Consider the following 27,298-nt stretch of genomic DNA (forward strand, 5'->3'; position numbering starts at 1 on the left):
AGGGAAAGGAGTCTGCCCAAGGCTCACACAGCAAGTCAGGCCAGCCAGCAGCCAGAAACAGGACTGCTGAGTGTTAGCGCAGAGTCCTCTGCTGAAAAACCCCTTTCAGAACAAGACGGCCCAGCTCCAGCGACACACCTAGGGGCTGAGATCACGTAGCAGCTTTTCAGCCCCTTCCTCAGCCTCACGACTCCACACTCTACAGCAAGACCACTTTCTCCAGCGCAACTCAAATTTTCCCACCCTGGAGCTTTTGCTGGTCCCTCTGCCAGAAATACCCCTCCTGCTTCCCCACCTGCCCAACCCCACCTCGGGGCTCAGTTTCTCCACCTCCTCCCCCCACAAAACATCCCAGAGTGGGGACTCATCGCTGCCCACCCCGGCTCTCACCTCACCCCTCTCCGCTGGCACCCGCCATCCCCTGCCTAGGCTGTCGGTTTGTGACTCTCGTGCTTCAGGGCATGAAGGCTGGAGCCAGGTTGCCTGAGTTCAGATCCTGGCTCTGCCACTTCTTAGCTGTGTGACTCTAGACAAGTTACTCACCTCTCTGGGCCTTGTCTCCTCATAACAAAGCATGAAGAATAAGTGAGTCAATACGTGTAACAGTGCCTGGCACCTAAGTACTCAATAAGTGTTTGCCGTTATAACACTGTTGTCCGTTTCCTCCATTAGCCCATAAGCACCTTCAAGGGGCTTTCTTTCTTGACTGTACCTTTCTCTTTCCTAACTAACTCCCTGGTTTCCAGCAGAGTGTCAGGCATACAGGAGGTGCTCAATCAATGTTGGTTGAACTGAGCCTAATTTCTGGCAATGTTGTCTGCCTGGCCTCTTCACCCCTAACCCCTTGGGAAGAGAAGACAGCGCTGGGCTGGTGGTAGAGACCTCTGTGTGGGGTAGGGGCATGGAGAAGATGACCTCTGGCCAGCTCCAGCCCAGAACAGGAAGCGAGGCTCAGCTGGGCAGGGAGGGGCCAGGGTTCGGGGTCGGCAGCCGGGCCTGCGGTTTGGCCAGAGAGGAACAGGCAGCTGCAGGCTGGGATGAAATATTTAGGAGCCCACATCCCCAGGAAGTGGAAACTGACAAGCAAAATGAAGGGTTGAGATGTAATTACCCAGATAGGCCAAGCATGTCTCCCCACCGGCGGCGGGCTCAGGCCTCCCCAGCGTGCCACAAGCAGGCACTGGGTAATGAAGTCCTCCCGGACCCTCTCCCACACCAGCCCTCCTCTTCAGGCCAGGGCAGGGGGAGGGACGGTGAGGAGCCCGGCTCTGGCTCCTCCAAGCCGACACTTTTGATGGAGGAACAGCAGGAAATGCAAGGAATGGGGGGGTCTGGGCCCAGCCTTGGCTCTGGATGTACCTGGGGTGAGGCCTCAGCTTCCTCAGCCAGAAAATGGGGCTGCTGACGCCCCCGGCTGGGAAGGAGGATGAGACGGTGGGCGTGAGTGTTCTCCATAAACTGGCTGTGGTGGAGGAGGGCAGTGAGGACAGCGCAGACACCAGCCCGACCCTGTGGACCGCCGGAGGCTTTCCTGAGGCGCTGGGCTGCCTGGGACTCGGGTTAGTTAAGAGTTGGTAGACAAAGGTCAGGGACAGAGGCCCAGATGTGGCCCTGAGCTGGAGAAGCGCTCACCCCACCCCCCAAAACCTGCCCCAGGCTTTCCCGACGCTGTTGGGGAAAAGCTTGGGGCCCCACAGCCTGAGGGCCTGCTTGGCCAGATCTGGGAGTGCAGAGACAGGGACCAGGGAGGGCTGGAAAGGGGACTCCAGGCCTGGATCCTGGGAGCAGCCCTGAGTGGGCCTCAGGAGGGCATCCGGGGAGGGGGGGTGGGAGAAGCGTGCTCAGCTGATCTTGCCCTTCCTCTGGAAGGCCAGAGCTGGGGCAGGGGATGCTACCATCTGCTAGTTTTTCTCAATAGGCATTTGGGGTCGGACAGTTTTCATAGTGAGAGACTGTCCCATGTTGTAATACAAGGGACATCCTGGGAATCTGGGCACTAAGTATCAGGAGGGACTCGGGTCATTGTGATATTTATGTTGACATTTAAATGCTCTCCAGGCACTCCGGCCCCGGTGGGACTGCCCAGAGCTAAGAGGTCTTTTAATTAATCTAAACCAGAGCCCTGGTCCCTCTCCAGGCTGGCTCCATGCCCCAGGGGCGGGTCCAGCCTCACCTGGCAGCAGCCAGCTGACCCCTCAGGCCCGAATCCCCTGTGTCCCCCGACTCCTGTCGACACTGCCTGACCAGACCAGAGCCCCACACCTGCATGCAAACCTCAGCCTGCCCAGCCTGGCCACCCCACCTCTCCACCAAAACTGATCCCACCCCAGCACACCCCTCCCTCCCACCTTCGCTGGCTCTCACCTCCCTCAGGGCTCAGGGCAAAATCCAAACCCCTCAGCCCAGTCCTGAGGCCCTGCGGCCTCAGCTCCCATCACTCCCCACCTCCAAGGGCACCTGCAGTTCCCAACATTAGACTGTTCGCTCTGCCTTTATGCCCAGTTCCCCTACCCAGACTCCTTCAAGTCAGCTCCTGTCAGTTCTTGAGGATTCAACTCAGGCCCCCTCCTCCAGGAAGCCTTCGTAGTTGTCCCCAGGCTCCTTCTCCCCTGGGTGCCGGTAACGATCGCAATGTCTCAAGCACTGCACTTAGCACAGGGAAGGGAAGTTACTGGACTAGATGCCTCTGAGCTCCAGGGAGATGGCCACTGCTGGGCCCACTGCCGGGCACAGAACAGCCACTGATTCTGCAACAATTTAAGCTCTTCCCGGTGCCAGCTGCTGCCCTCAACACTACGGGGACAGCCACGGATAGGACAGACAAGAATCCTGCCCTTTGGGAGCTGACTTCCCTCTATGAAGTAGACTATAGATGCTGAGGAATGAATGAATGAATGAATAAATGAACAAATGACTGAATGGACTAATTAATTAAGAGCTGGCCTATTGTCCAGAAGGCCTCTTACCCCCATCTCCAGCTCGTGTCCCTCCACCCTCATCTTCCTGTCTCCCCCACTCGGTCCCCTGCCCCATCCTCTCCCTCTCCCACACACACATTACTCCACGGCCCCTCACATTCAGGCAGCACTCTTCAGTCGAATAATGTTTGCACATGTTCTCTCATTAGCTCCTCCCAATCAGCCCACGTCTTAGGTGCTATGACCATCATACAGATAAGGAAACCGAGTCCCAGAGCCTAGTCCCAGCTGCCTCCACCTTCCCTTTCTCCAGCCCATCTGCTCCCTCTCCTCTGCCTTTCTCTCTCTCTCTCCCAGCTTCTGGGGTATCTGGCACGTTTCCACCTCTCTCCGAGCCTGTTTCCCCATCTTAAAATGGGGCAGGCAGAGAGGTTCTGAGAGATGGTAAACAGAGCCCGTGCTTCCCCTCCACCACTCTGCAGCCCCTACTGTGTCCACCCCAACCCCGCTCCATTTCCTTTCCCCTTCCTCCCTCCTCTCTCTTCTTGCTTGTCACTTTGTCCCCTGCTTCCTCCCCCATCCTAAGGCCTCCCTCGGGCCCCAATACATCTGCAAGATGGTCGTTAGCTTTCCTTCTGGCTCATTAAAAATGAGAATTTGCATAGAATATCCATATGATCATTCTGTCTATAGCAAAATGGGGCACAGATATAACCCGCCACATGAGTCAGGGAGAACAAGGAGGACGGTCACAAAGGGACCGGGAGCACCCAACCAGGAAGAGGCCAAGTGCTCACCCTTGGGGTCTGAGGCCTCAGAGGCAGCCCCTCACCCCTCCAGCCCTTTCTTGGCCTTTCTGATGGTTAATTCACCCATTTTTGTCATTCTTACAATAACCAGCACAGTAGGGACTACAATTACCCCATTTTACAGTTGGAGAAACTGAGAGCCAAAGAACAGACACACAGCAAGTCCGTGGAAGCCCTGAGGGTCAACATTGTCTGCCATGGGCCGACCTACCCCGCTCAGTGTCAGGACTGCTGCCCCCTCCTCACTCTCAGAAGGAGGGCATCGTGAATAACCACATTCAGTCACTCAGCTCCCCTACCCAGAGCACCCTGCTGCTCCTCTGAGACAGGCCCACCGTTCTTCAAGGCTCTCTTCCCATCACCCCCTCCTCAAGGAAGCTCCCCTTCCCCCAGTTCCCATCCTAGCACCCCCCTCCATACAACAACAATTTAGCCAGATGCAGAGATTTTTGGAGACAACTGCTTCCAAACCTCTCATCCCAGCTATATAATTGCATTCAAACCTGCCTCATCCCAAAATGGATTCACAGCAGTGCCCAGAAATAAACATATTTGGCTAAAAGAGAAATGGATAACAAAATCGAGGGGAAGGGACCAGCACTTTACAGATGAGGCTCCGATCAGCATCCAGGGACTGGCCATTTATTTGTTGGGGACCTGAGCCAACCAGGGCTTCCCCGGTGTCTGGTGCTGGCGCTGTCCGTGGTGCTGAAGCCAGGAACGCCTGGGCGACGCCCCTGCCCTCTGCCCACACGCAACCCAGGAGCAAGTCCTGTGGGCTCGAGCTTCAAAACATACCCCGGATCTGTCTCTTCTCACCACTCCCAGCCCCTTGGTCCCAGTCATCATCCCTTCTAGCCTGGAGGACGGCAGCAGCCTCCTCACTGGCCTTCCTGCCTCAGGCCCACAGTCTCTCCCCCACACAATGGCCAGAGGGATCCTAGTAAACCCAAGTCCATTCATGTCCCTCTTCTGCTCACAACGCTCCCATGGTTCCCATCTCACTCAAAGCAAAAGCCAAAGTCCTCACAGTGGCCCAGAAGGCCCCCTGTGATATGCTCCTCCCCTTCTACTTCTCTCCCCCTCATTCACTCTGCTCCTTCTTTCTTCTTGGCTATAGTCCCCAAATGCCAGGCAGGCTGCTACCTCAGGGCCTTTGCACTTGCTGATTCTCCTGCCTGGGGCACTCTTCCCACAGATCTCTGCATGGCTCACTCCCTCACTGTATTTAGGGCTCTGCCCGAATGTCACCTCTGCAGAAAAGCCTTCCTTGACCACCTGTGTTATAGTCTCCCCTACCTGCGCCTTCTGTCTACTTATGCTGTTTTGTTCTTGTTCATAGAAATGCCCATCAGTTCCTATCTGAAATTCTATTATACGGTGATGTATTTACTTGTTTACTATAAGCTGCCTCTATCTCTCTCCCCAAACATGAGCTCACAAGGTCAGGGATCTTCATCTGTTTAGTTCACTGCTGCATCCCCCATGTCCTGGTTCAATGTCTGACACATAATAGGTGCTCAGTAAATATGTACCCAGCAAATGAATTAATTACTGTATAGACGTGAGGGGTGAAAGGGCTGAAGAAATGCCCCCACTGCCCTCCTTACCAGCCACATCCCCCCAGAGAAGCCTCTGTGATCTGGAGGCCTGGACTCTCTCCTTCTGAGTCCCTAAAAACCCCAGGAGCACGAGGGAAGCCATCACTGAAAAGGTGAGCATCAGGGGATGCATTCCTCCTGATCTCCAGGCCCCGTTACACCAACTTCTAGACAGAGCCCCTCACAGGCTCATGCAAGGCCACACGTGACTTGGTGACTCCTGTCACACACACATTGTCCGTCACAGGAGCCGCTCCCCCTCCTCCTTCCCTGGCTCTGAGAGAACCTCTGGCCTCTGTGTGCGGCGGTGTCGGGGGGGAGGGGGAAGGGGGAGTCCTCCGAGGTCCATCCATCTGACTGACCCACCAACGCTTCCCTGGAGAAGCCAGGTGAAAGGCATCAGACACCTCATTGAAAGGAGGGCTCCACCCACCTTCCTTCCCTCCAGCTGAGCTCCGGGAGTCACACAGACCAGAATGCACATCCCAGCTCTGCATCTGACAAGCTGTGAGGGACTGCACCAGTCCTTGGGCAGCCTGAGCCACGGTCACCTCCTCTGTAAAACGGGGACAATTCTCAGGACGGCTGTGTAGGAGCTGGGGCCAGGGTCTGGTAGCTTCGATGAGGATGGGTAACGAAATGTTCCCTAGAAAATTGTATATTAAAACAAAAGGAGGTCCAGGGGTCTTCACACAGACCAGGCCGGGCTGGCTGAGGGGCTGGCGCAGGAGGCAGAGCCTGGGGCTAAAAGGCTCTGGGAAGAGGGCTGGGTGGGTGACACAGGATAATAAGGCAAAGATGGCTGCGGGCATCCCTCCGTGTGTCCACGACATGCATGCGCCCATTGAAAAAGGCGCACAGCCCCTTCCCGGTCTTACGAACTTAAGAACTGGAGGCTCGGGGAGGGGCAGTGACTTGCCTAAGGTCACAGAGGAGTAGGGGATGAGGCTGAAACCAGAACCCGCCCAGGACACTCAGCAGCCCCATACTGGCCTGAAGTAGGAACCTCAGGGTAGGGTGGGAAGGAAGCCACAGTGCAGGGAAGGGGGGGATAGGGCTTGCTTTGGTGACACCTCCAAGAAGCTCAGAGTGGGGGGCTGTGGGTGCTGGAACCCTGCCTCAGATAGGAAAACAGGCTCAAACCCAGTAGTCAGCAAACAGGTGAAGAGGGCTTCCTGGAGGTCCAGGCCCAGCCCGGAGCTGGGGGTGGTGGGGGGCAGGAAAAGGTCAACAGCCTTTGCCACCTGTTCTTTAACAAAGGGGAAGAAATCGGAAGGGATCCCTAAATGTGGGAGCCTCGGAGGACAGATCCCAACGTGCTCCAGTGCAGAGGCTCAAGGAAGGGGAGGAAAAAGAAACAAGGGCAGGAAAAGGAACTTGAAGACAATGGGGTTCAGACCAGGTTTAGAGATGTGTTTGTCAAAAGGCTCAGAGGTAAAAAAAAAAATAAACCAAAGAGGCCAAAGGAGCTGAGGAAACAGATGCTGTGGATGTGGCTACTCTGTGGGCTCAGGTCTGGGCTCAAGAACAGACACAGCAGAAGCCAGAGGCCAACCCCATGGTACCCGGACCTCCATGTGGTGAGGACAGAAAAGCCAAGAGAGATGGGTGAGAGATGCAAAGACCCACATCACGGGGGACCTCAGAGGTCCCCTGACCCATCGCCTTCACATTGGTGATGAAGCTGAGGCTCAGAGAGGGAAAGTGACCAGCCCAGTGTTACACAGCCACCCAGAGACAGAGCCAGGACTACAACTGGGTCCTGATCCCCACTTCCCACTCTGATGAATAATGGTGAAAATTACACCTCCAGAAGCTTAGTGCTTAGTGCAGGGCCCAGACTGTGCTAGTTAGTGCGTTACATGTATTAACTCATTTAATGCTCATGGCAACCTGGAAGGCAAGTGCTTCTTTTTTTTTTTTTTTTTTTTCTCTGCAGCACAGCACGGCTTGCGGGATGTGCTTAGTTCCCTGACCGGGGATCGAACCTGGGCCCCCTGCAATGGAAGCATGGAGTCTTAACCCCTGGACTGCCAGGGAAGTCCAGGGAAGTGCTATAAATATTCCCATTTCATGAGGTGGAAACTGAGGCCCAGAGCCCCTAGGTGACTGCTCAAGATTGCACAGTTCATGGTGGCCAAGCCAGCATCTGGGCTCTTAAGCCCTCCACTCTACTGTATCATCCAGGGAGGACAGGATTCACAAAGGGGCTGCAACCAGCAAAGGAAAACTTTTTTAGACCTGGAACAAATCTTCAAACATGTTCCACAAAGAAGCCCGGTGAAAGAAAATGTTGCTTCCTGTCCAAGAGGGAAGGGGTGCAAACTCAGAGCAAAAAGGGTTCAGTGTCCATTCTGTCTCCTTCCTCCTGTCAATCCCGTCAAGCTTAGAGGCAAACTCGGATGGGAGCATGTCCCCATTGTGATAGGCCAGGGCGAACACATCAGAGATGAGTCAGAGAGAGAGAGGAAAAGTGGCCTGATGACACCCAACCCACGGGACTCACAAAATCAAGAAGTGCCAGCACCGCACCGAAGGCCAGAAGGGCAGAGAAATTAGAACGGACAGGCGAAGTCCCCACGGCAGGCCAGACAGCTCAGAGTTCACCTTCAAAGCAGGACAGAGACTGACTGGGTAATCACTGAACAGTCACACTGATGCCAGCACCTTGCCAATCTCCCAGAGCAGCCCGGAGACCCAGCTGGTACGTGGTGGGCCTCACAGCTTGGCAGGGGATGCCCATACCAAGTCCACTGAATTTCCACCCACAGAGCAGTGACGGGCAGCAGACCAAGGGAGAGGAAGATGCAATTTGTCTCAAGTTGGGGGCAGCCTGGTTGATAAGCTAGAATGGTGGGGACTGACTCCGGGGTGGGGTCCACTCCCCGCCCACATTCTTGGAAAATGCATGGTCAGTGGGCAGGGCTGTGGGTCCCTGGGCTGAGAGGCCCAGAGATCTCCCCTCAAGAAGATGCTACAAGCCATCCTGTTCTCTTATACACCAACCCAAAGCCAGTGGCAGGACGCCTCCCTGCTTCCAGCGCCCTGCCCCGTCGGCTAATCTCAACCACATTTCACCTGACTGAGGGTGAGAAGGTCGCATGCTCCAGGATGCATCCCTGAACCAAAAGACCAAGCCTGAAGGGCCCCCATGATGAGCCTTTGCTTACGAGAAGGATGCCTGGCGTCAGGGGCCTCGGCCTAGGAGGACCCAGCCTGCCAGATGTCAGAGCTGGACCTGCAGATGAGCTGACGTGCCCACTCCTGTCACAGATGAGAGACGGAGGCCCCAGAAGGGCAATGACGTGCCCAAGTGCACAGGGCTGGTCATCTGTTCATCCTACAAACATCTATTGAGGCCCCACTGTGTGCGAGGGACGGCGAAGGACACAGAGCCAAGGGGGTCCTGGCTTCCACGGCCTCAAGGGGCCCAGTCAAGTGGAAGAGGAAGAGGGGAAATTCAACAGGCACTGGGGCAGATATGATTGAGGTTCCCAGGAGGCCAGCCTAGGGGAAGATCACACGCCTCCCTGGGTAAGCAAGTCTGCAGGGAGGAGGGGCCTTGGCACCGAGCCGTGTTGGGCAGAGAAGACTCCCCAGGGCCCTAAGTAACTTGGACATGGCAGGTGGACACAACAACCCCAAGTGCCAAAAAACTGTTAAATGCAGGGTTGACCTGAAAGAAACTGCTCAGCTCCATCTCACATGGGTCCCCATCCCACGGCTACTAGGACCAGGCCAGGCCCCTCACTGGGGTCCCATCTGCCTGCTCACTCCTTCCCCCAGGCTCCTGCTCACGCTGTTCCCCCGCCTGGCACACCCCTTCCTTCCTCTCCACTTGTCCAAGTACCCCTCCTCCAAGCCCTGCTGGACTGCCCATCTTGATGCGCTGGGCCCCTTGCAACCCTGGAGTTCATCTCTTCACCTCAACACATGCGTCATCACATCCCTTCATTCAATTATTAAGGCAAATTCTCCTGGGCACCTCCTGCAGGAGGGCAGGGTGCCAGGTCTGGCTGGGCACTGCTCTTCCCACGCCCGCTGAGAGCTGGCAGAGCCCACTGCCTCTCTCCTCTCCTCGCGCAGGGGCTGGGTACCCAGTGGATGTGAAATAAATCCGTGAAGTCCAGACCAGTGGGAGACTCGAGCAGGGTCTGGAAATCTGAGCCTCTTCCCGTTCCTGCCCTCTGGGGCAGGCAGCACCTCAGAGCAAAGCATCCCAAGGCAGGTGCTGCGGTGGAAAGGATATCTGTCCTCAATGAGTCAGGATAGGGTTGGGGGCAGCCAGGAGCTCATAGGGGAGGGCAGGGTCCCAGGGCAGCCTGACCCCAGAAGCCCGTGCTCTGTCAGCCTCAGTCTGCCCTTCTATAGACTGGGAGATCAACCTTTCAGGCCTAGGATGGGAAGAAGGGCTAAAGAAGTGAGTAGGTGGCTGGATTTCATGATCACTCATCCCACAAACATTTACTGAGCAACTACTCTGTGCCAGGGACTGTGCTAGAGGCTGGGGAGGCACCAGAGAACAAAACAGGCAAAAAATCTCTGCTGTCATGGACCATAAACAAAAAAAAATGTACTTGTCAATTGCTATAAAGAAAAACAGAGCAGGGAGCAGGGAATGGAGAGCAGTGGACTGGGGACGCAGTGGTCAGAGAGGCCCCTCTGCAGAGGGGACCCCTGGGAAGGCAACTGAATGCATTGAGAATGCAGCCACATGGACAGCCAGGGACAGAGCTTTCTGGGCAGAGGGAGCAGCCAGTGCAAAGGCCCTGAGGTGGGCTTGTGCCTGGAGTGTTAGAGGAGCCGTGAGGAGGCTGGTGTGACTGGAGAAGAGGCTGAGAGGGGAGTGGAAGGAGACAAGGTCCGGGAGGGGAGGCAGCAGAAAGGGGAGCTTCTGGATCCTGGGGGTGCCCTGGGGCAAACCTCTCTCCTTTCTGGTCTCCCGGAAAGATGACCAGTGCCAGCCCCTCCGGGTGGCACAGCTCTTTCCAGATGGCCAGCTCCTCCCCGCTCCCCTTGGAGCCTCCGTTTACAGCTGGAGAAGCTGAGTCTAGAGATGTCACAGAGCCAGAGGGATGAGGTGCCCCAGCCTTGGGCCTCCAGCTGCCAGCCATGCCACTCCGCTGCGCGGACGGGCCCATCTAAATGCAAGTCTGACGCTCAGCCCTGGGAGTTGGAGCTGGAGGTCAGACCAGCAACAGCTTGACTCACCAACACCTCCGGAATACCAATGGTGGATGCGGGGACACAGCAGGGAGACGAGGCTTTAAATTTTCCACCGTGCGAGGGACAGGACATCCTTCAAGGAGCAGGCCTGAGGCTCCCACGCCCCTTCCCGCCACACCTAGAAAGGCCCTCCCATTCTCACCCGAGGAGTACAGGCCTAGATGTGCCCAGGGTGCTGGAATCACTCATTAGAGAACCAAACTCCCAAGGTGGCCCCATGGAGATGCCCCTGCCCAGAGCTGACCTGTGTGTCCTTCCTATGACGTGCACCAGAGATCAGGAGGCCATGCTGGATTCAAATCCCACTCCTGCTACTTTCCAGCTGTGTGGCCTCAGGGGAGTTACTTAACCTCTCTGAGCCTCAGTATTGCCATCTGTATAATGGAGTTGTCTTGAAAGACAAATGAGTTAACATGTATGAAGCACATAAAATGGGGTCTGGTCCACAGGAGGGCTCCATAAATGTTACCTACTAATATTATCCATTGTCCTGTCACCCACACAGGAGCCCTGGGCTCTGACACTCAACACTTCCTTGTGATCTTAGACAGGCTCCTTGACTTCCCTGAGCCTTGGTTGTCCTCATCTGTGAAATGGAGCACTAGTACAAGTAAACTGAGGCTCACACAGGGCCCCACTGATACGGAAAGGCTGTGGGGTATAAAAGTTTATACTCCAGACCCCAACCCCCGAGAGCACCCAGGACAGTGGTGGGAGGCACCGAGGGCGGGGCCCCATCTGTGCCACCCCCTCTAGCCTTCATCTCCCTCCAAGGGTGACTCACTCACATTATCTCCGGAGCCCAGGCAGGGCCTGCTCTACATACCTAATCCCAGGCCTGGTTGTGTCCCTAGCCTTTCCCTTGGGCAGCCTCTGCCTGGCAGGGAGAGGGGGAGCCCTGCAGCCAGAAGGCAGCGCACACCACAGAGATGGGGGATGCGCCCGACACCTCACAAAAGCACACACATGCCCACAACCTGCTGCAGACACCAGGGCAAGCAGGCTGGCCTGGGCTCCTGTGATTTTGTCCCTCATCCTGTCCTTGGACACTGCCTGTGGCCCCACGCAGGGCCCAGCACCACCCCCTCGGGCCTTCCATCACTGCCCGGGCCTCCCCAAGAGCGGCTGGCACCAGGGAGGGCTGGGGCCCAGGCAGCCAGACCCCTAATAACAACCCTCCTATGTGCATTCCTGAGCGCCTACCTCCATGGGCCGGGAGCACATTTCATTCTGATAACAACAAGTTTCATCCCCATTTCGCAGATGAGGAAACCAAAACCGAGAGAGGCTGAGTGACTTTCCCAGAATCACGTGGCCAGTAAGTGGCTGAGTCGGAGCCCAGGTCTGTCTGTCGAGGCCTGTTCCTTAACCATGCACTGCCATCTCTGCGATATAAGCTGGGGGAGATGGATAGCGTGGGGTAAAGGGCCTAGGTCTCACAGCCTGGCTCCAAGTCCTGCTCAACACCTCAATGTGTGAGCCTGGTCCAGCCACTTCACCCCTCTGAGCCTCAGTTTCCTCATCTGTAAAAGGGGGGCAAAACACTGGGCCCACAAGATTGTCATCAGGATTCACGAAAGTGCAGTGAGGCTGCCTGGCACAGTGCAGGGTTCAGTCAAGGGCCATAGGCTGGCTCAGGGCATAATCCACATGACCAAGTGACTGGGGTGGGAGGGCACTGCTGATGGGGACTGGAAAGTGCAGCGCCAGAGCTTTCTCTAAGCCCTGTGCCAACGGCCCAATAGTGCTGGGTGCTACCCAGGAGCTCCCCACCCAGAGGATGGAGCTGGGTTCCAACCCCAGCTCCTCCACGTTCTGGCTGTGTAGCCTTGGGAAAGTGACCTACCCTCTCTGGCCTCAGTTTCCTCATCTATAAAAAGGCCATAATTATGCTCCCTGAAGGACCCAGAGCCCAGCACACAGGAGGCACCCAGGACTTGCTGGCTGAGCTCTCACCAGGGCTCTGACGTACACCCTCAGCCTGGCGAGCGCACCCTCCCGTCCTCCCCGCTCCCTGGCACTCCTCTGAGCAACGCGAAGATGATTTATACTTCAGAGGACGAATCAATACGATATACAGCAAAGACATCTTTAATCTTTCACAGGGATTAGGCAAAAGGTACAGCGGCCCCTTTCTACTGGCCGCTCGATTCTGATTTCAATTTGGGCAGCTGGAGCGTGGCTTTCTCTCTCTTTTTCTTTTCATTTGCCTAAAGATGGTTCTCCAAATCAAATTTCATTTAGCAGGCGGGGCGGGAAGACCTAGCTGCCCAGCCAGGGCCCCCGGGGCTGCACACCCTGCCAGGGGGTCTGTGGATGAGGGAGGTCCGGCCAGGTGGGAGGCCAGACCCTCAGCAATGGGAAGGAGTGCAGGGGGCAGGGGCACAGCTGTGCCCCTGCGCTGGGCCCGGGCAGAGCAGCTAGTTCTCTTACTTTTCTAGGGGTCCTTTTAAAAATCTTGAGTAGACTTTCTATTTTCTAACTACTCAATGCCTGATTAGATGCTTGCAGAAAATTCAAACAGTAGCCTTAGCTTCAGCCAAAACGCAATGTCCTGACCTCACCCCAAACCCATGCCTCTCCCACGCTTAACACATCAGCATGTGTCCCTCCAGGCCAAGTGTGTGTGTGTGTGTGTGTGTGCACGCGTGACTGTCATACCCCCATCCCTTGCACAGGACTGGTCCACATGGGTCTCAGTTACTGCAGTGGGAAATGGGCAGAAGACAGAGTGACAAAAATGCAAAGCAGTTAAGACCTCTAGTCCTGGAGCCAGCTCGCCTGGATTCAAATCCCTTCTCCACCTCTAACCTGCTCTGTGACCTGATGCCAGTTATTATTTGGTGTCTCTGAGCCTCAGCTTCCTTCCCTGTAGAACGGGGGTACCTGCTTCATCTGGTAGGACAGATTACCCAGAACACCCGGTATAAACAGAGGCTCAGCATGTGCCAGTGGCATAGGGGAGGCTATGTTGAGCACAGGGGGTGGCTTCCAGGTCCCTATGGCAGGGACCAAACACAACTGAACACTAAGATTCTGGACCTCTGTCCCTGCCCCCAACCAGCACTTTTGTCCCCAAATCCAACAGAGGTTGCACCTGAATCAGGAAGGCAGTGGGCTTGTTTGGGGAAGGACTCAAGCCATCAAGGAGGAGAGGAACCTGCATAGCAGGATGGGTGGAGCCAGTGCAGAGAGGTACCCAAGTCTGAGCAAAGAAAGAAAGGATTTGTGGGCAGTCAGAGGGAGGGGCGGGGGGGCTGGGGTCTGACACTGCCCAGCCTGCCTGCAGGTGGGAGTGGGGTCTGTCCACCCCCTGCTTCCTTCCGCGGGGGCTCAGCTGATGGAGCCGCAGCCATCAGTCACACTGCCCCACTTCCGCCACCCCACCGCCCTCGCCGCCAGGTTACAAGCACCCAAGCTGCTTCGGCTGTACAATTAAAGGGGCTTGTCTGAGATTTATAGCAGGATTACGCCCGCAGGGTGTTACCAACGCCAGCCTCTGGACACTCTGTTGTCCTTAGGAAAGGCAATTAGAGTCCCGGGGCTCTTCGGGTATAAATATAGAGACGCCATCCCCCAAGGTCAAGGGCGCCACAGTGAGCTATTTAGAGACAGGGCCTTGGGAGAGGCCAGGAGAGGAGGCAGAGGGGCCCCGTCTGCGGGGAGGAGGGTCCGCCAGGAGCGGAAGGGCCTCCCTGCTTCCTTCCATGCCCCAGGCAGCACGGGAGCCGTCCCTTGGCCCCCACAGCTCTGAATCAGCTTGGCAGGGCTCACCAGCCCAGGTGGAGCCCCCAACCCAGGGGCCTGTCTGCTGCCCCAGACGCCCACACACACACAGTCCCACGCAGGCTGTCCTGCCTCAGTGTGACCATCGGAAAGGACCGGCCAGAGGCCCAGGTCTGGGCCTGCCGTGGAGGTAACCCTTGCTTGCTTAGCCTCTCCTTGCTTGCTGATAACCAGAAGCTTTATCACTTTGAGGATGGCAATTCAGGAATGCAGTGAGCTCGGCGGGCAAGGGGGCCTGTGGTAAGTGGGGAGGAGAGCAAGTCACTTTCCCACCCTTCCCCGAATCCCACCCACAGGGCACCTGCTTCCCTGAGGCCGGCACAGCCCCACCGCAGCCCCTGCCCCTCACCACACGGCCCAAGTTTAAGGATTCTGAGTTCCCAGTCCCTCAAACAAATCCTTGCTCCAAGAAGCTGCTGGTTGGCCTCTGGCTCCTGGGTCCCTGAGACCCCATTGAACAAGCCCACCTCCATCCCCACCTCCTTCTCCTCCTCTCTGCCTGAGAACAGGGGCTGTTCCATCAGCTCCCATGCTGGGAATATTGTCAGTCCCTCCGTCTGCCCAGCCATGTCCGCAAAATTCATTCACATCCACCCCCAGGCCCCAGCAGTCACCCAGCCACCCGCCCACAAGGCCACAGGCTCAGAGGAGAGACTCAGGCCCATGAGGGGGTGGCCCGGGGCAGGAGAGTCCAAGGCAGAACCCAGGGAGCGGCTCCCAAGCAGTGCTCGGCCACCACGCTGTGACATCCCCCCGGCCCCAAGCACGACCCTGCAGGCGGGCGCCGGACTCACCGTCCTCACGGGACTTCTGGATGAAGGCCTCCACGCCGCTCTCACCGTAGCTGCCCTCTGAGGCTAGCGTGGACACGTAGTTCCACTTGAGGGCACGGACGATGTCCACCATGGCCTGGGCCTGGTACGTGTCTGAGGGCACCACGCGGGAGAAGAAGTCGTAGCGGCTGTTGTCACTCAGGTCGGGGGCTGTGGAGGCGTAGCTGATCTGGGGGATCTGGGGGCGAGAGGGGCCACTGATGGGGGCGGCTGGCACCTCACCCTGCCTGGCCAGCACCAGCCCCTACACCCCAACCTGCCTCCCACCCCATGGCCTTGGGACCCCACCCCCAGCCCTTCCCATGGGCACTGCCTCCTCTCGTCCTGGGGGACACCCCTTGACATGGGCTGAATAGGTCCCAGCCCCACTTGACAGAGGAGGAAACTGAGGCCCAGAGAGGGTGGGCAAATGGTTGGTCAGCACCGCCCCTGGCTCTACCCAGGGTCCCAATGCCTCCCACCCCCACTCAGCTCCCCTGCTCCCATCTCTCCCCAGGCCTCTCCCGACTCCCAGCAGGAGTGAGGCTGGCATCAGGGTGAGAAGTGAGAGGCATGTCAGCATCAAGCCCTCTAGAAAGTCTCCCAAGCCACCTCACCTGGTTCTTGTGGCCGGTGGTCCCTCAATAACACACACGTACACACCCCAGAGTCATAGGGGATAACGCACATGCATGTACACACATACACGCACGTGCGAACACACACACACACACACACACCCCACGGGATCCTCTGGGTGCCTCAATTTACATAAAGAGCTGGAACATCCCAGCTGGAGAGAATCCCCAGGTGGCTGAGACGGTTGGCCCAGGGATGGAGTGGGAATTGGGATGGAGTGGGAATTGGGATGGGGTGGGGATGAGGGTGGTGAGAGGGGCCTGAGGGTTTATCTGGTCCACTCCCTGCCCCCAGGCAGCCTTTCTTGTCACCCCCCCAGCAGACCCCATCCCCACAGCTCCCTCTGGGCCCAGGCTCCTTCCTCCTGCCCAGCTCAGAGGGGACAGAGCCCAGGTTCCAATTCCCACAGCCCTCGCCCCACCCCACAGATTGAATCCCAGAAGGCCAGAGAGAGTGGGGCCTCCAGGAAACCCTCTCTCCGCAGCCTGGGACACAGGGCCCACCCGGTGCCACAGCCTCTCAACGGCAGACTCCGGGCCTCCTGGCCCCAGCCCGGCTCCCCCAGTCACAGGGCACCTTCCTGCCCTCACACCTCCCACCTGGCCCCCCAGGCAAAGGTGGGACACGGAGCTCTCAAGCTGCCCTTCCTCCTGTGGTTGACATCCAACATCCCCAAGGGACATGAAAGGGGCCGTGTGGACCCTCCTGAGCCTCCCCCACCTTCCCCCCACCCACATCCCCGGTGCCCTCCTCACAGGGCTCTCGTCTGCTCCCGGCTCCCCAGGACCAGCCAGTGGCCCGTGCTCTCCACCCCCTGCCTTGGTCCACACCGACATGTACCCTTCCTGTGTGCCCTTTACCCTGCTCTCAGTCGTCCACGGTGACAGGGTGAAGGGCTGGGCATACTGATCTGGGCTGATGTCAAATCGAACATTGATCCCCCTAAGGAATAATTAAGATTCAATCCTGGCAGAAAAAAATTAATGGCCAGAATTTTAGTCCACATGGCAACTGAGGGTGGGAAAATATTCCGGGAGCCAGAGGACTCCAGGAGCCCCCTGCACATGGGTTTGCCCACCTGGCCTCTGCCTAGGGTGTGGCTATCCCCAGGGACAGTGGGGGGATCCACCTTCCACTGGGGTATATACTCAACCTGCTCTGAAACTAAACAGGGGCAAAGCTGCTTCCCGGGAGAGAGCCAGGGGCTAGAGGCGGGGTTGGGCAGGACCTTCCACCTTAGACTCTCTGTATGTTTTCCATGTAGAACCACGCAAATACAGCACATGTTTAGAAAGCAAACCTCACTGGAATGTTCCAGAGCACATGCGTCCCTCTGCCTGCCTGAGTCAGCAGTGTCTGAAAACTAGCCCAGTCCTCTCGGCCCTGGAGGACACTTAGCATGAAAGCAGCACCCCCTACAATGCGGACTCTTGTTGGACATTTGATGATTCATTCAAAAAGTATCGCTATTTTTAAGGTCTGATGATGGTATTATAGGTGCGGTTGGCTGGCTGGTTTTTGAGTCCCTAGCTCTTAGAGCGCGGTTTCCCCACCTCAGCACTGTTAACGCTTGTGGAGGGGAGTGGGGTGTGATTCTTTGTTGGCGGGCTGTCCTGTGCCTTGTAGGATGTTTAGCCGCACCCTTGTCCCCTACCCACTAGATGCCAGTAGCACACCCCTCCCCAAGTTGTGACAACCAAAAATGTCTCTAGACATTGCCAAATGTCCCCCGGGAGACAAAACTGTCTCCAGTTGAGACCCACCATTTCAGAGATATGTACTTAAATATTTAGGCATGAAGTGATATGATGAGGTCTGGGATTTGCTTCAAAATAATCGCTGTGGGAACGCGTGGAAGAAGAAATAACACTGGCCAAGAGCTGCCAACTGTTGACTGGTGTGGACGTGGAGGTACACTGCCCTGTTTGTTGTACTTTTGTGCGTGTCTGAAATGTCTACATTTAAAATTTTTAACAGTAAAACAGAACAAAATAAATGTCACCCTTGGGGTCATCCCTCTGAAGAGAAGCGCCCTGAATCTGGAGCTGGCAATGGAGATGCAGGGCCACCACAGCAGGTCCCTGAGAGAAGATGGCCGTGTTTGTTTGTTTGCCAGCTCACCTCTGCCAGCCCTAATCACACACCCAGAAATCCACTCGCCTCCTGATTAGAAGCAGCTTGTCTCCTACTTCTGATGTGTTCTCCCAACACAGGGCCATAGGGCCGGAGTCAAAAGTGCCCGCTCAGAGGAGGGGCAGTAGGTGCAGGGAGGTCTTGGGGCTGGTGGCCGAACGGGCCACAGCAGCTCACATGAGGCAACTTCTCATCCCTCGGTTCTCATTCCAAGCCACCTCCCCCCTCCCCTCCCATCTAGGCACTCGGCCTGGGCAGGGACAGCGGATGGACAGCTGGCTGTCCAGGTGCCGGGACTCAGAGCCTCCCCCAGTGAGCTCAGCCTGCTTCGGCCGGCGTCAGACCCAGGCGCCGCCCCTGCCCCCTGCACACCCTCATTCCCATAAAGGGTGGGAGGGCCAAGCATGGGGTTCCTGCAGGTGTGTGTGTGTGTCAGCCTGCAGGAGTGCTCAGGGCCTCTGATTTCTGAAGCCCAGGAGGGGCCCCTGCACTGCCTCCAACCATTCCTGAGATCCTGGAACAGGGACCCTGCCCTGAGATGATGAGGGTTGGGGAGGGGTAGAGCCAGCTTCCTGAACAGTGTCCAGGGGATAAGCCAGCATCCTCTTACACATCGCCTCTGCCAGCTCCTCCTACCCTGCCCCCTTCAGGCTCCCTCCTCAGCTCCAGGCCCCCCTGAGGTGCCCAGGAGGATGGCCTGAAGCAGTGATTTGGGAGTTAAACTGCTTAGGTTCAAATCCCAGGTCTGCCATGCATCGGCTGGGAAACCTGGGGCAGGTTACTTCACCTCTCTGGGCCTCAGTTTCCTCCTCTGCAAAATGGGAATAATTCCAATCCCTTTCTCATAAGGTTGTGAGGGTCACGTGTGGGAACTCACGGGAGGTGCTAGGGGCAGCGCCTGGCAGGCAGTCAGCACTCAAGGGTTAGCTCTGATATGGGTTATTATCCCTCCCCCTGCACGTCCTCCTGGCAGCTCTCTCTCTGTTTTTACGCTCTAGGACTGTCCCTGGTGCCTCCCCCTCCCACCCCCAGCTCTCTCTCTGTAGTCACAGAGTTATTGCTTAGTGGGGACACCTCCTGGGCTGGCAGGTCCCCCCAAGCTCCCCTCCCTCCCGTCCCCACCCCAGCCTGGAGTGGAGGGGCAGAGGCAAGGACTGCCCTGGGGACCCCATGGGCAGGGGGATTGTGACAACCTGGCCCTAGTGGGGCTCTGGCATCTCCGCAGCTCTCACTGTCCCCGCAGCCCAGCCGAGAGGGAGGGAGGCGCTGGCTTAACATCCTCCTCAGAAAACGTTCCTCTCCTTCACAACAGCCATGCCCATCCTGTCCCACCGCCAGCTCCTCCCTCTCCGCCTCCCTCCTGCTGTCGCCCAACACTTAGAGCACCAAACTGTGTGTTGGGCACTGTTCCAGGTGCTGGGGATGCCACACCTTCCTATTGCGCCCTCATAGGACAAGAGTCAGCAAGAAGTCAGACTCCAGCAGCCCTGACCAACAACGGCTGTCCTACTCTGGGGCCATCTGTCCGCGTGTTTCTCTTTCCTCTCTGCCTGCCTCCCTCTGCCCACAAAGCCCAAGACCTCATCTCCCCACATCCAAATCTTCCTGGTGCATCAAGGCCCAGCTCAGGTGCCACCTCCTCCAAGCAGCCCCCCAGGAGCCTTCATCCTCCAGAGAGCCTGCTCAGACCTCCCGCAGCACCAAGTCGGGCTGCTCCAGGGGCAATGAGCACATCTTTCCCATCCTCCCAGGTGTTAGGTATTTGGCCACTTAATTCAACAAGCATTCTGAGGCACCCCGTGTTGTGCTGGGCAAGGCCACTGGGGAGACACTGAGGGGAACTGGGCTCATTCCACCCCCAAACCCAACACTCACTGCATCTGGGGGACACCCTGGGGAGGAGGCAGGTGGGATGCCCATGAGTGGCACACAGTGTGTCTGCAGCTGGCACCCAGCAGAGCCTCACGCCTACAAAAGTACGAAAGGGGTGAGTGACTGAAGAGGGAAATACATGAATAAACACTCTCTCTCCCTCCCTCTCTTTCTCTCTCTCTGGCTTCTGGAGTGACAAGGAGGTCCCTGCCACATGGGAGACAAAAGCTGCTTCCGGGCTTGAGCAACAATGAAGATGAATGTCAAGCACATGTGTGTTTGTGTGACATGCGCACGTGCGAGCACATGCTGGAGCATATGCCCTGAGCACACAGCACACTCATTGATTTATTCCTCTTACCAATAGTCACCGAGCGCCAACAACCTGCCAGGCACAGCTCTGAGAGCAAGGATAGGCGGTGGACACTGCCCCGTGGGGTACCCCATGTAGACAGGGGCAGGTGATGGAAAGGCAATGCAGAGCTGGTAGATGGGGATGGGTCCCAGGAGGAAAAAGAAATCAGGAGAGTTCAGGGGACTGTTAGGGAGAAGGCCAAGGGAAGCCCCTCTGGCAGGGTGACATTTGAGTCAAGACCCCAAGGAGGTAAAGGAGGCAGCCCTGGGTATTTGAAGGAGGGCTTTTCAAGCAGAGGGAACACATGTGTGTACGTGTATGCACGTGTGTGTAAGCATGTACATGCATGTGTATCTGTGTGTTCCAACCTGAATCTGTTCTGAACCTGCCCCAGGCCTGGCCAGCAGCCCCAAACACCCCCCGGGGCACAGAGACACTGGCTGGGATGAACGTGGTGCCCCAGGTGCCAACAGCTCAGGCTCTGGGTCACTGGCTCCCCAGCCAGCAGAATCTGAGGACCCCCTGAGAATGGCCGGTCCCCATCCCACCCCATCCAGAGGAGTGTCGGGGGATAAGCAAGCTGCCCAACATCTCAGAGTGCCCCAAGGGCCCAGTCCCCACGGCCTCTGAAGGCCAGGGCTCTGTCAAGGCCAGGGTTTTGTTCATAGCAGTCAGGGGTGAACCTCCCACACTGACCTGTGCAAGGCCTGGGGAACCCTGAGTCAAGCAGCTGGATGTCCGGGGCCATCACCACGGACACCTAGGGCCACCTGACAGGAACCCCAACGCTCTTCCTGTGAGCATGAGTGTTTAAAAGCCCCTCCTCCTCCCTCCTCTTCCCTAACCCTTGCCTCAGCACTCTCTGGAGCCAACCTGCCCAGGGCTGTGCCACCCAGCTTTGCCATCCAGCTGTGCCACCTTAGGCAAGCAGGCAGCCTCTCTGGGCCTCAGTTTCCACCCTTATAAAGCAGTCACAGTAACAACAGAGAGGACTGCATTAGTGAGAACACACACAGGGCTGAAAACTGAGCCCAGCACATGGGGGCCCTCAGCAAATACTAGATATTATTAGAGAGGGAGGCAAGACTGGGACCATTGTGCCCATTTTTCAGATGAGGAAACTGAGGCTCGGAGAGATGAAAGTGCCCTCTGAGTATCAGAGCCAGGAGAAATCAGAAACAAGGCACAGACCCAGCTCCCCTGCCTCCCTGTTCACCGTCCCCCAGTCCTGGCCTCAGACCCTGCACACCCTCCCAGCAGACTCTGCTCTTTCTGTTCCACCCACAAGCCAGGCCGGGCAGCCACACATTGAGGCCGGGATCCTGAAGCCCCCTCTGGCCACCAGCCCAACCCAGGCGAGGACCCAGGCAGACCCCAGGACCCCCACCTGCCTGGCGCAGCCCCTCTCACTCGGGGAGCAGAGGACCCTGCATGGGGCCGGTCAGACCCCGGAGTGGCTGCCTGCTCCTTGCCCTTCTGATCCTGGCTGCATGAGGCCTCGACTGCCCAGCTCTCAGCATTGGCTGTTTTCTTTGCAGGTAAAAGGCAGCCAGGTTTTAGGTACATGAAAGCTGCTCAGGCGGGAATGTACGGTTCAGAGAGCCGGCGAGAGGGCAGAAGGCCAGCTTCCAAAGGCCTGGGGCGCCGTCTTTTCCCACCCGACCCCTCTCATGGCCTGAGCCACAAGCCCTCTGCTGCAGAGACGGTGCCTGGGAGGAGCAGAGGTGCTGCCAGCCCACCTCCCTCCCTCCCCGGGGCCTCAGGGACAGGAGGGCATCTCACTGAGAGCCAGGCACACAGTAGGCGCCCCCCATACCCTTGTGGATCAGTGACCACCTCCTCTCAGCCAGGCGCTGAAGACACGGATTTAAATAACCCATCTTCCGGGCTTTCCTGGTGGCGCAGTGGTTAAGAATCCGCCTGCCATTGCAGGGGACACGGGTTCGAGCTCTGGTCCGGGAAGATTCCACATGCCGTGGAGCAACTAAGCCCGTGCACCACAACTACTGAAGCCTGAGTGCCTAGAGCACATGCTCCGCAACAAGAGAAGCCACCTCAATGAGAAGCCTGTGCCCCGCAGAGAAGAGTAGCCCCTGCTCGCCACAACTAGAGAAAGCCCGCATGCAGCAACGAAGACCCAACGCAGCCAAAAATAAGTACATAAATTTATTTTTAAAAAATAAATAAATAACCCACCTTCAGAGAACCAGCCTGCTGGGGGGGTGGGGGGAGGAGGTCCTCGGAGTGAAATGCCTCCAGGCTGAAGTGCCGGGTTGGGGGCAACAGGGATTCACTGCGGGGAGAGTCAGACTGTGGGTCCTGAGGAGAGAGCAGAGGCTGGCAGGGTGGGTCGAGGGTGTAGAGAGATTGAAGAGGAGAAATGGGGCGGTGCAGAGAGGGGGGTCAGGGGGAGTTCAAGGCAGCTGGGAAGGGCAGTCAGGTGAAGGAATTGGGGTACGGCAGAGGGGGGTACAGTGGGGGGACCCAGCACGCAGAGGGGCACCTGCCCTCAGTCCTGACCCAGCCCGACTCTGAGAGGGACCCCAGGGTTCAAGAGCAGAGAAGCAGGCTTCCAAAGCCTGGAAAGTGGGGGATGCCCTGAGCAGGGGACTGGGCTGGTGTCTGGGTGGTCTGTGGTCAGCGTGGTCTGTGGAAGGACTGGGATGGGTCCCCGATGGAAGGATGGTCTACCAGCTGCCCTGGGCCTCATCCCAGCCACACGCTAGGGCCTTTCCCCTCAACAACCACCTTCCCCCCAACCCACTGGGCCATTTGGGGGCCACCGGCCACTTTCCCACAGACCCTGTGGGAATTCAGGCCAGGCCGGTCCAGGGCGACTCACTTCAGGACGCCGTCATTAATCAGATCCCATTACCCTGCGGACACAGCCCAGCCGCCAGCTCCGGACCCCGAGCACCAGGTCACTGGGGGCCGGGCCATGTGCCCCGGCCTGGCCTGGGCCCGCCGACCTCTGCCCCAGCACAGTCCATCAGCCTGCCCAGCCCACCCTGGGCGCCCTGACTAGGCCTTCTGCCCCTCTTGCTGCCCAGGGCACTCGGCCTCCCCGGCTCTGCCCCCTCCCCAGGCCCGGAGATGGGGTGGCCTCCTCTGCCCGAGTCACACAGGCCCCTCAGGCCAGCAGTCATTCCCCTCCTTGACCGAGAAATGGACATCAGTCTCCAAGGCTGCAAGTGCTATCTTAAAAGACAGTAAAATCTGCCCACAAAGCCATGTGGTCCCTTCGCCTGGGCCGCTCTGTGGCCACCAGCCTCCCCTCCCTCAACAGGCTCCCAGCCCACCCACACACCTCAGAAGCTCTGTTGATTCCATCATGAATTCACTCATTCAGTGCTTCCCTGAGCACCTACTAAGCACCTTGCACAATCTTTAGCACTGGGGTAAACACACAGAGACCAATCCCCGCTTTCATGGAGCTGACATTCCAATGGGAGAGATGCCACTAAATGAGCCCGCACGTGACTAACATGGGTGCTGGTCCTTAGAGACACTTCCAGCTCCCTGACTTCCTGGCACCTGGCAAAATCCAACCACCTGCCCCTCATGCTTGGCCGGGGCCACCTGCCATGTTCTGGCCACTGAGCTGGGAGCAGAAAATGCTACCATTTCGAGGCCAGAGCACCTCATTGCCATTGTGAGACCCTACAGGGTACATGTTCCCCCTGCTACCGTGACCAGCAATGTTCTAGGCCAGCCTGGTCCCTGAGGAGGTGGGCAGAGCACTCAGCCAAATCATGTGGACATGTAACATAGGAAGTATTCAGTTTACGTATTTTAAGCCACAGAGATGCGGGGGCTGTTTGTTCTTGCAGCACCTCCTCCTGATGCTGACAGACATAGGGGGCGTAAGCTCTAGCTCCAGGAGAGCAAGGAATGGGTCTTATTTACCTCCACTTCAAGAGCCTGGATGTGTCTGGTTCACACCCATCACAGGCTGGCTTGGGCTGAACTGAATTAAATTCACACACACACACACACAGAGATGTAATCATCGTCATCCTGAGAATGAGCATTTATTGAGTGCTTACTGTGTGCCAAGAACTGTGCAAAGTGGTTTTATATGACTAACACCTTTAAACTTACAATAACTGTATATGAAGTGGGCCCTCTTATTCTCCCCATTTTCCCAAAACTTAGGTACAGAGACATTAAGTAACTTGTGCAAGGGCACACAGCTAGTGATTGAGCTATGATTTGAACCCAGAGGAACGAGATCCAGAGCCCATTTTACTGCCATGTAAAACCTCGGCCTCCCCCCTTCACAAGTGGGCCTACACATACATGTACACGTACACACACACACACACACACACACACACAGACTCTGAGAGTGACGGCAGTAGCCTCCAGTGACAAGGAGGGCCGCCCACATCGACTGTGGCCGCAGCGGGGAGAGCCAGCCCTACTACCCCTCTGTGTTCAGCCAGCACCTCCACTCCTGGCTATCACACTATGGACTGAAATGGTCCATCCATCCCCATCACAAAGGATCGGGCAGGGGTGGGGGCCAGGGGCCCCAGAGGGTTGTGTAAATGGCTCTGCTTTGAGCAACAGCTAATTTCTGAACATAATTATTAATTTCATGCTTATCATATGCAAACCTCTGTCTCCCAGATGAGATGAAATTGATTTAATTAGAAATTCCATCATCAAGCCTTTTGGATCCAAGCTTTTAATTAGGGTCACCAACCCCACCCATGGCTGCCAGAGAGTGGGTTCATGGCCCCTGACTCCCCCCGAGGCCCCAGGCACAGCCAGCATGTGTAGGTCCCTCCACTGCCACCAGGGCCCCGCTGCCCAGGTCAGGGCCCCTCACCAGGACCCTCACCTACCTCCCACCCACAGCACGGCCCCACAGTCACAAGGGGCATCTTTTTCCTGCTGGCATCGTAATGGGGCAATAGTTTGGGAAGAGTTCGTATCATCTTGCAGCTGGAAGGACTGAAATGTTTAAGGTGGCAGAAGACAGGAGAGATAACAGGTCTCCCCTCTTCCTGAGAAACTCACACACCAGCCTTCTTCTGGGACCCCCTGCTGGGTGCTAATAAAATGCCCTTTACAGCTCAGCTTAGGGCCATCTGTCAACATGATCAACAACACTTGGCATTTTAACAAAGCATTTTCAACACATTACCTCTGACTTCATCTCCAGCTACCATCCTGGCCTCGCTCACGTGGCTCCAGCCACACTGGCCTCCTTGCTGTTCCCTTGAACATGCCAGGCACACTCTGCCTCAGGGCCTTTGCACTGGCTGTTCCCTCTGCCTGACTGCTCTTCCCCCAGGTCTCCCCAGAGACCCATGTGGCTCGCTCTCTCACATCCTTCCCTTCAAGACTACTCAAACATCACCTTCTCAGACCACCCTATTTAATACCAATCCAGCGTCCCTTTCCTGCACCCCATCTCCACCTCCCTTGCTTTGATTTTCCCCATAACAATGATCACTTTCTAACATGCTCTAGATTTACTTGCTTATTTCATTTATTATCCGCCTCCCCCTAAAACGTCAGCTCCACGAATCCAGGGGCCTTTTTTTATTCCTCACTGTGTCCTCGGGTGCCTGGCACAGCACTTGGCTCAATAAACTCAAGGGCCACTTCATTCCCTCCACACAGCCAGCCTGAGGACAAGCTCAGCAGGGCCGCAAGCACCTTAGACAGGTGAGGAAACCAAGGCTCAGAGCCTTGGGGCCTTGCCAAGGTGACAGAGACGACCGAGTTCTGATTCTCACATGGTCTGACACTTCACCTGGGTAAGTGGAGGGCATTGCTCTGCGGAAGGGGGCCACTCCACAGCAGCGCCCTGCTCACGGAAGATGCTCTGAGGTCTCCCTCCTCCCACCCCAGGGCTCAGCTCATGCACCTCCTGGGGCCCTATCCCCCTGATTTCACAGTGATATCCTAGAAGGCACTCGTTGGGGGGCCATCCCCCACCCACCTATGTCTCTCCCTCCCGGGAACCCACCCAGCCTCTTACCAGGAAAGCAAGGGGACACTTGGATTAAGTTCCAGGCCTGCTCTGAATTATGTTTTCCAGGAGAGAACCAGACAGATGCAGGCAACACGCCTTTGAACAAATATTTCCCCAGAAAGTGCTTTATTCAGTACCTTGTCTCACCCTTTTAAACATTATATGTTTTCTTAGGAGCCCAGGAAAAAAGGGGGGTTGCCGATAAGGCACGGAGCCTGGAAAAGAATAGAGGGCGCAGAGTGGAGAGCCTCGCAGGGCTGACAAAGGAGCAGGTTCTGATGCAGGCTCGGGGGAATTACCGCAGATAAGAGCCGGCGGGGGAGCAGGCGGCGTAAGGGCGAGAGGAAACAAGATCCTCAAATCAGCACTTGTCCTATTTCATAAGCAAAATTTAGATCAATAAATTACACTCACTTTTGCAGGTTTTACATGCTGACTCCGTAACCTTGTCAAGAGTAACATGTGGGGGGAGGCCGAGTGACGGAGGAGCCCAGAGTCTGGGGAGGAAGGGTGGGGGCCAGGGGAGCCCCATGGGGCTGCAGTGCCTGCACCCCCTTCTCCTAGAAGGGCCCAAAGCCCAGGTTTCCGGAGGTGAGAAGCAGGCCACCACACCCTCTGCCCACTGCCTCGCTGCAAGACTGCAGGCAAGTCGCCGCCCCTGTTAGCCTCAGTCTCCTCATCTGTCCAGTGGGCACAGTGGTGAGAACCAGCCTCTGTCCACAGACATGAAAGCTTGGAAAGAGACACAAACATCCAAGCTGCCAGGAGCCATTATTATGTGTCTGATACATACCAGGTGCGGCAGCTACTGATACAGACTCTCCTGTTGATTCTCACCACACCCTGAGGGAGCGCAAAGGTTTCCTTCGCCCCGATTGACACGAGAGGCTGCAGCTCAGAGCTGAGGCCCATGCCTGGGGTCACCTAGCATTGGGGCCGGGAGCCACACCCAGGCCCACCTAATGGCCAAGCTGGGCTTTCTCCATGCCATGAGGCTGCCTGTGGGCCAGGGAGCCGGGCAGCACCCGGCACCAGGCCACACCCAAGTGTCCAAGGGGCAGGGGCTCGGGACCAGCCCAGGGGGCTGCCGTACCCCAGGGCGCCGAGGTGAGGGTGCGGCTGAGCAGGGACCGGGCACTCAGAACCGGCCGGGCCGGG

At 57.1% G+C, this 27,298-nt stretch overlaps 1 protein-coding gene across 3 annotated transcripts in view; it reads right to left on the bottom strand.

Annotated features, from left to right (window-relative positions):
- The window catches only part of GRM4 (glutamate metabotropic receptor 4), a 99,778-nt gene that overhangs the window by 46,587 nt on the left and 25,893 nt on the right, over positions 1-27,298 (bottom strand). For 2 of the 3 annotated variants that reach the window (XM_068557683.1, XM_068557682.1), the window contains exon 2: positions 15,135-15,351. In XM_068557683.1, the coding sequence (XP_068413784.1) occupies positions 15,135-15,351 (217 nt within the window). Of the gene's footprint in view, positions 1-15,134; positions 15,371-25,008; positions 25,095-27,298 lie in introns of those variants that run through there. The other variant, XM_068557684.1, reaches the window with a different exon arrangement.

This window comes from Eschrichtius robustus, chromosome 12, assembly GCF_028021215.1.
Source record: "Eschrichtius robustus isolate mEscRob2 chromosome 12, mEscRob2.pri, whole genome shotgun sequence".
NCBI lineage: Eukaryota > Metazoa > Chordata > Mammalia > Artiodactyla > Eschrichtiidae > Eschrichtius > Eschrichtius robustus.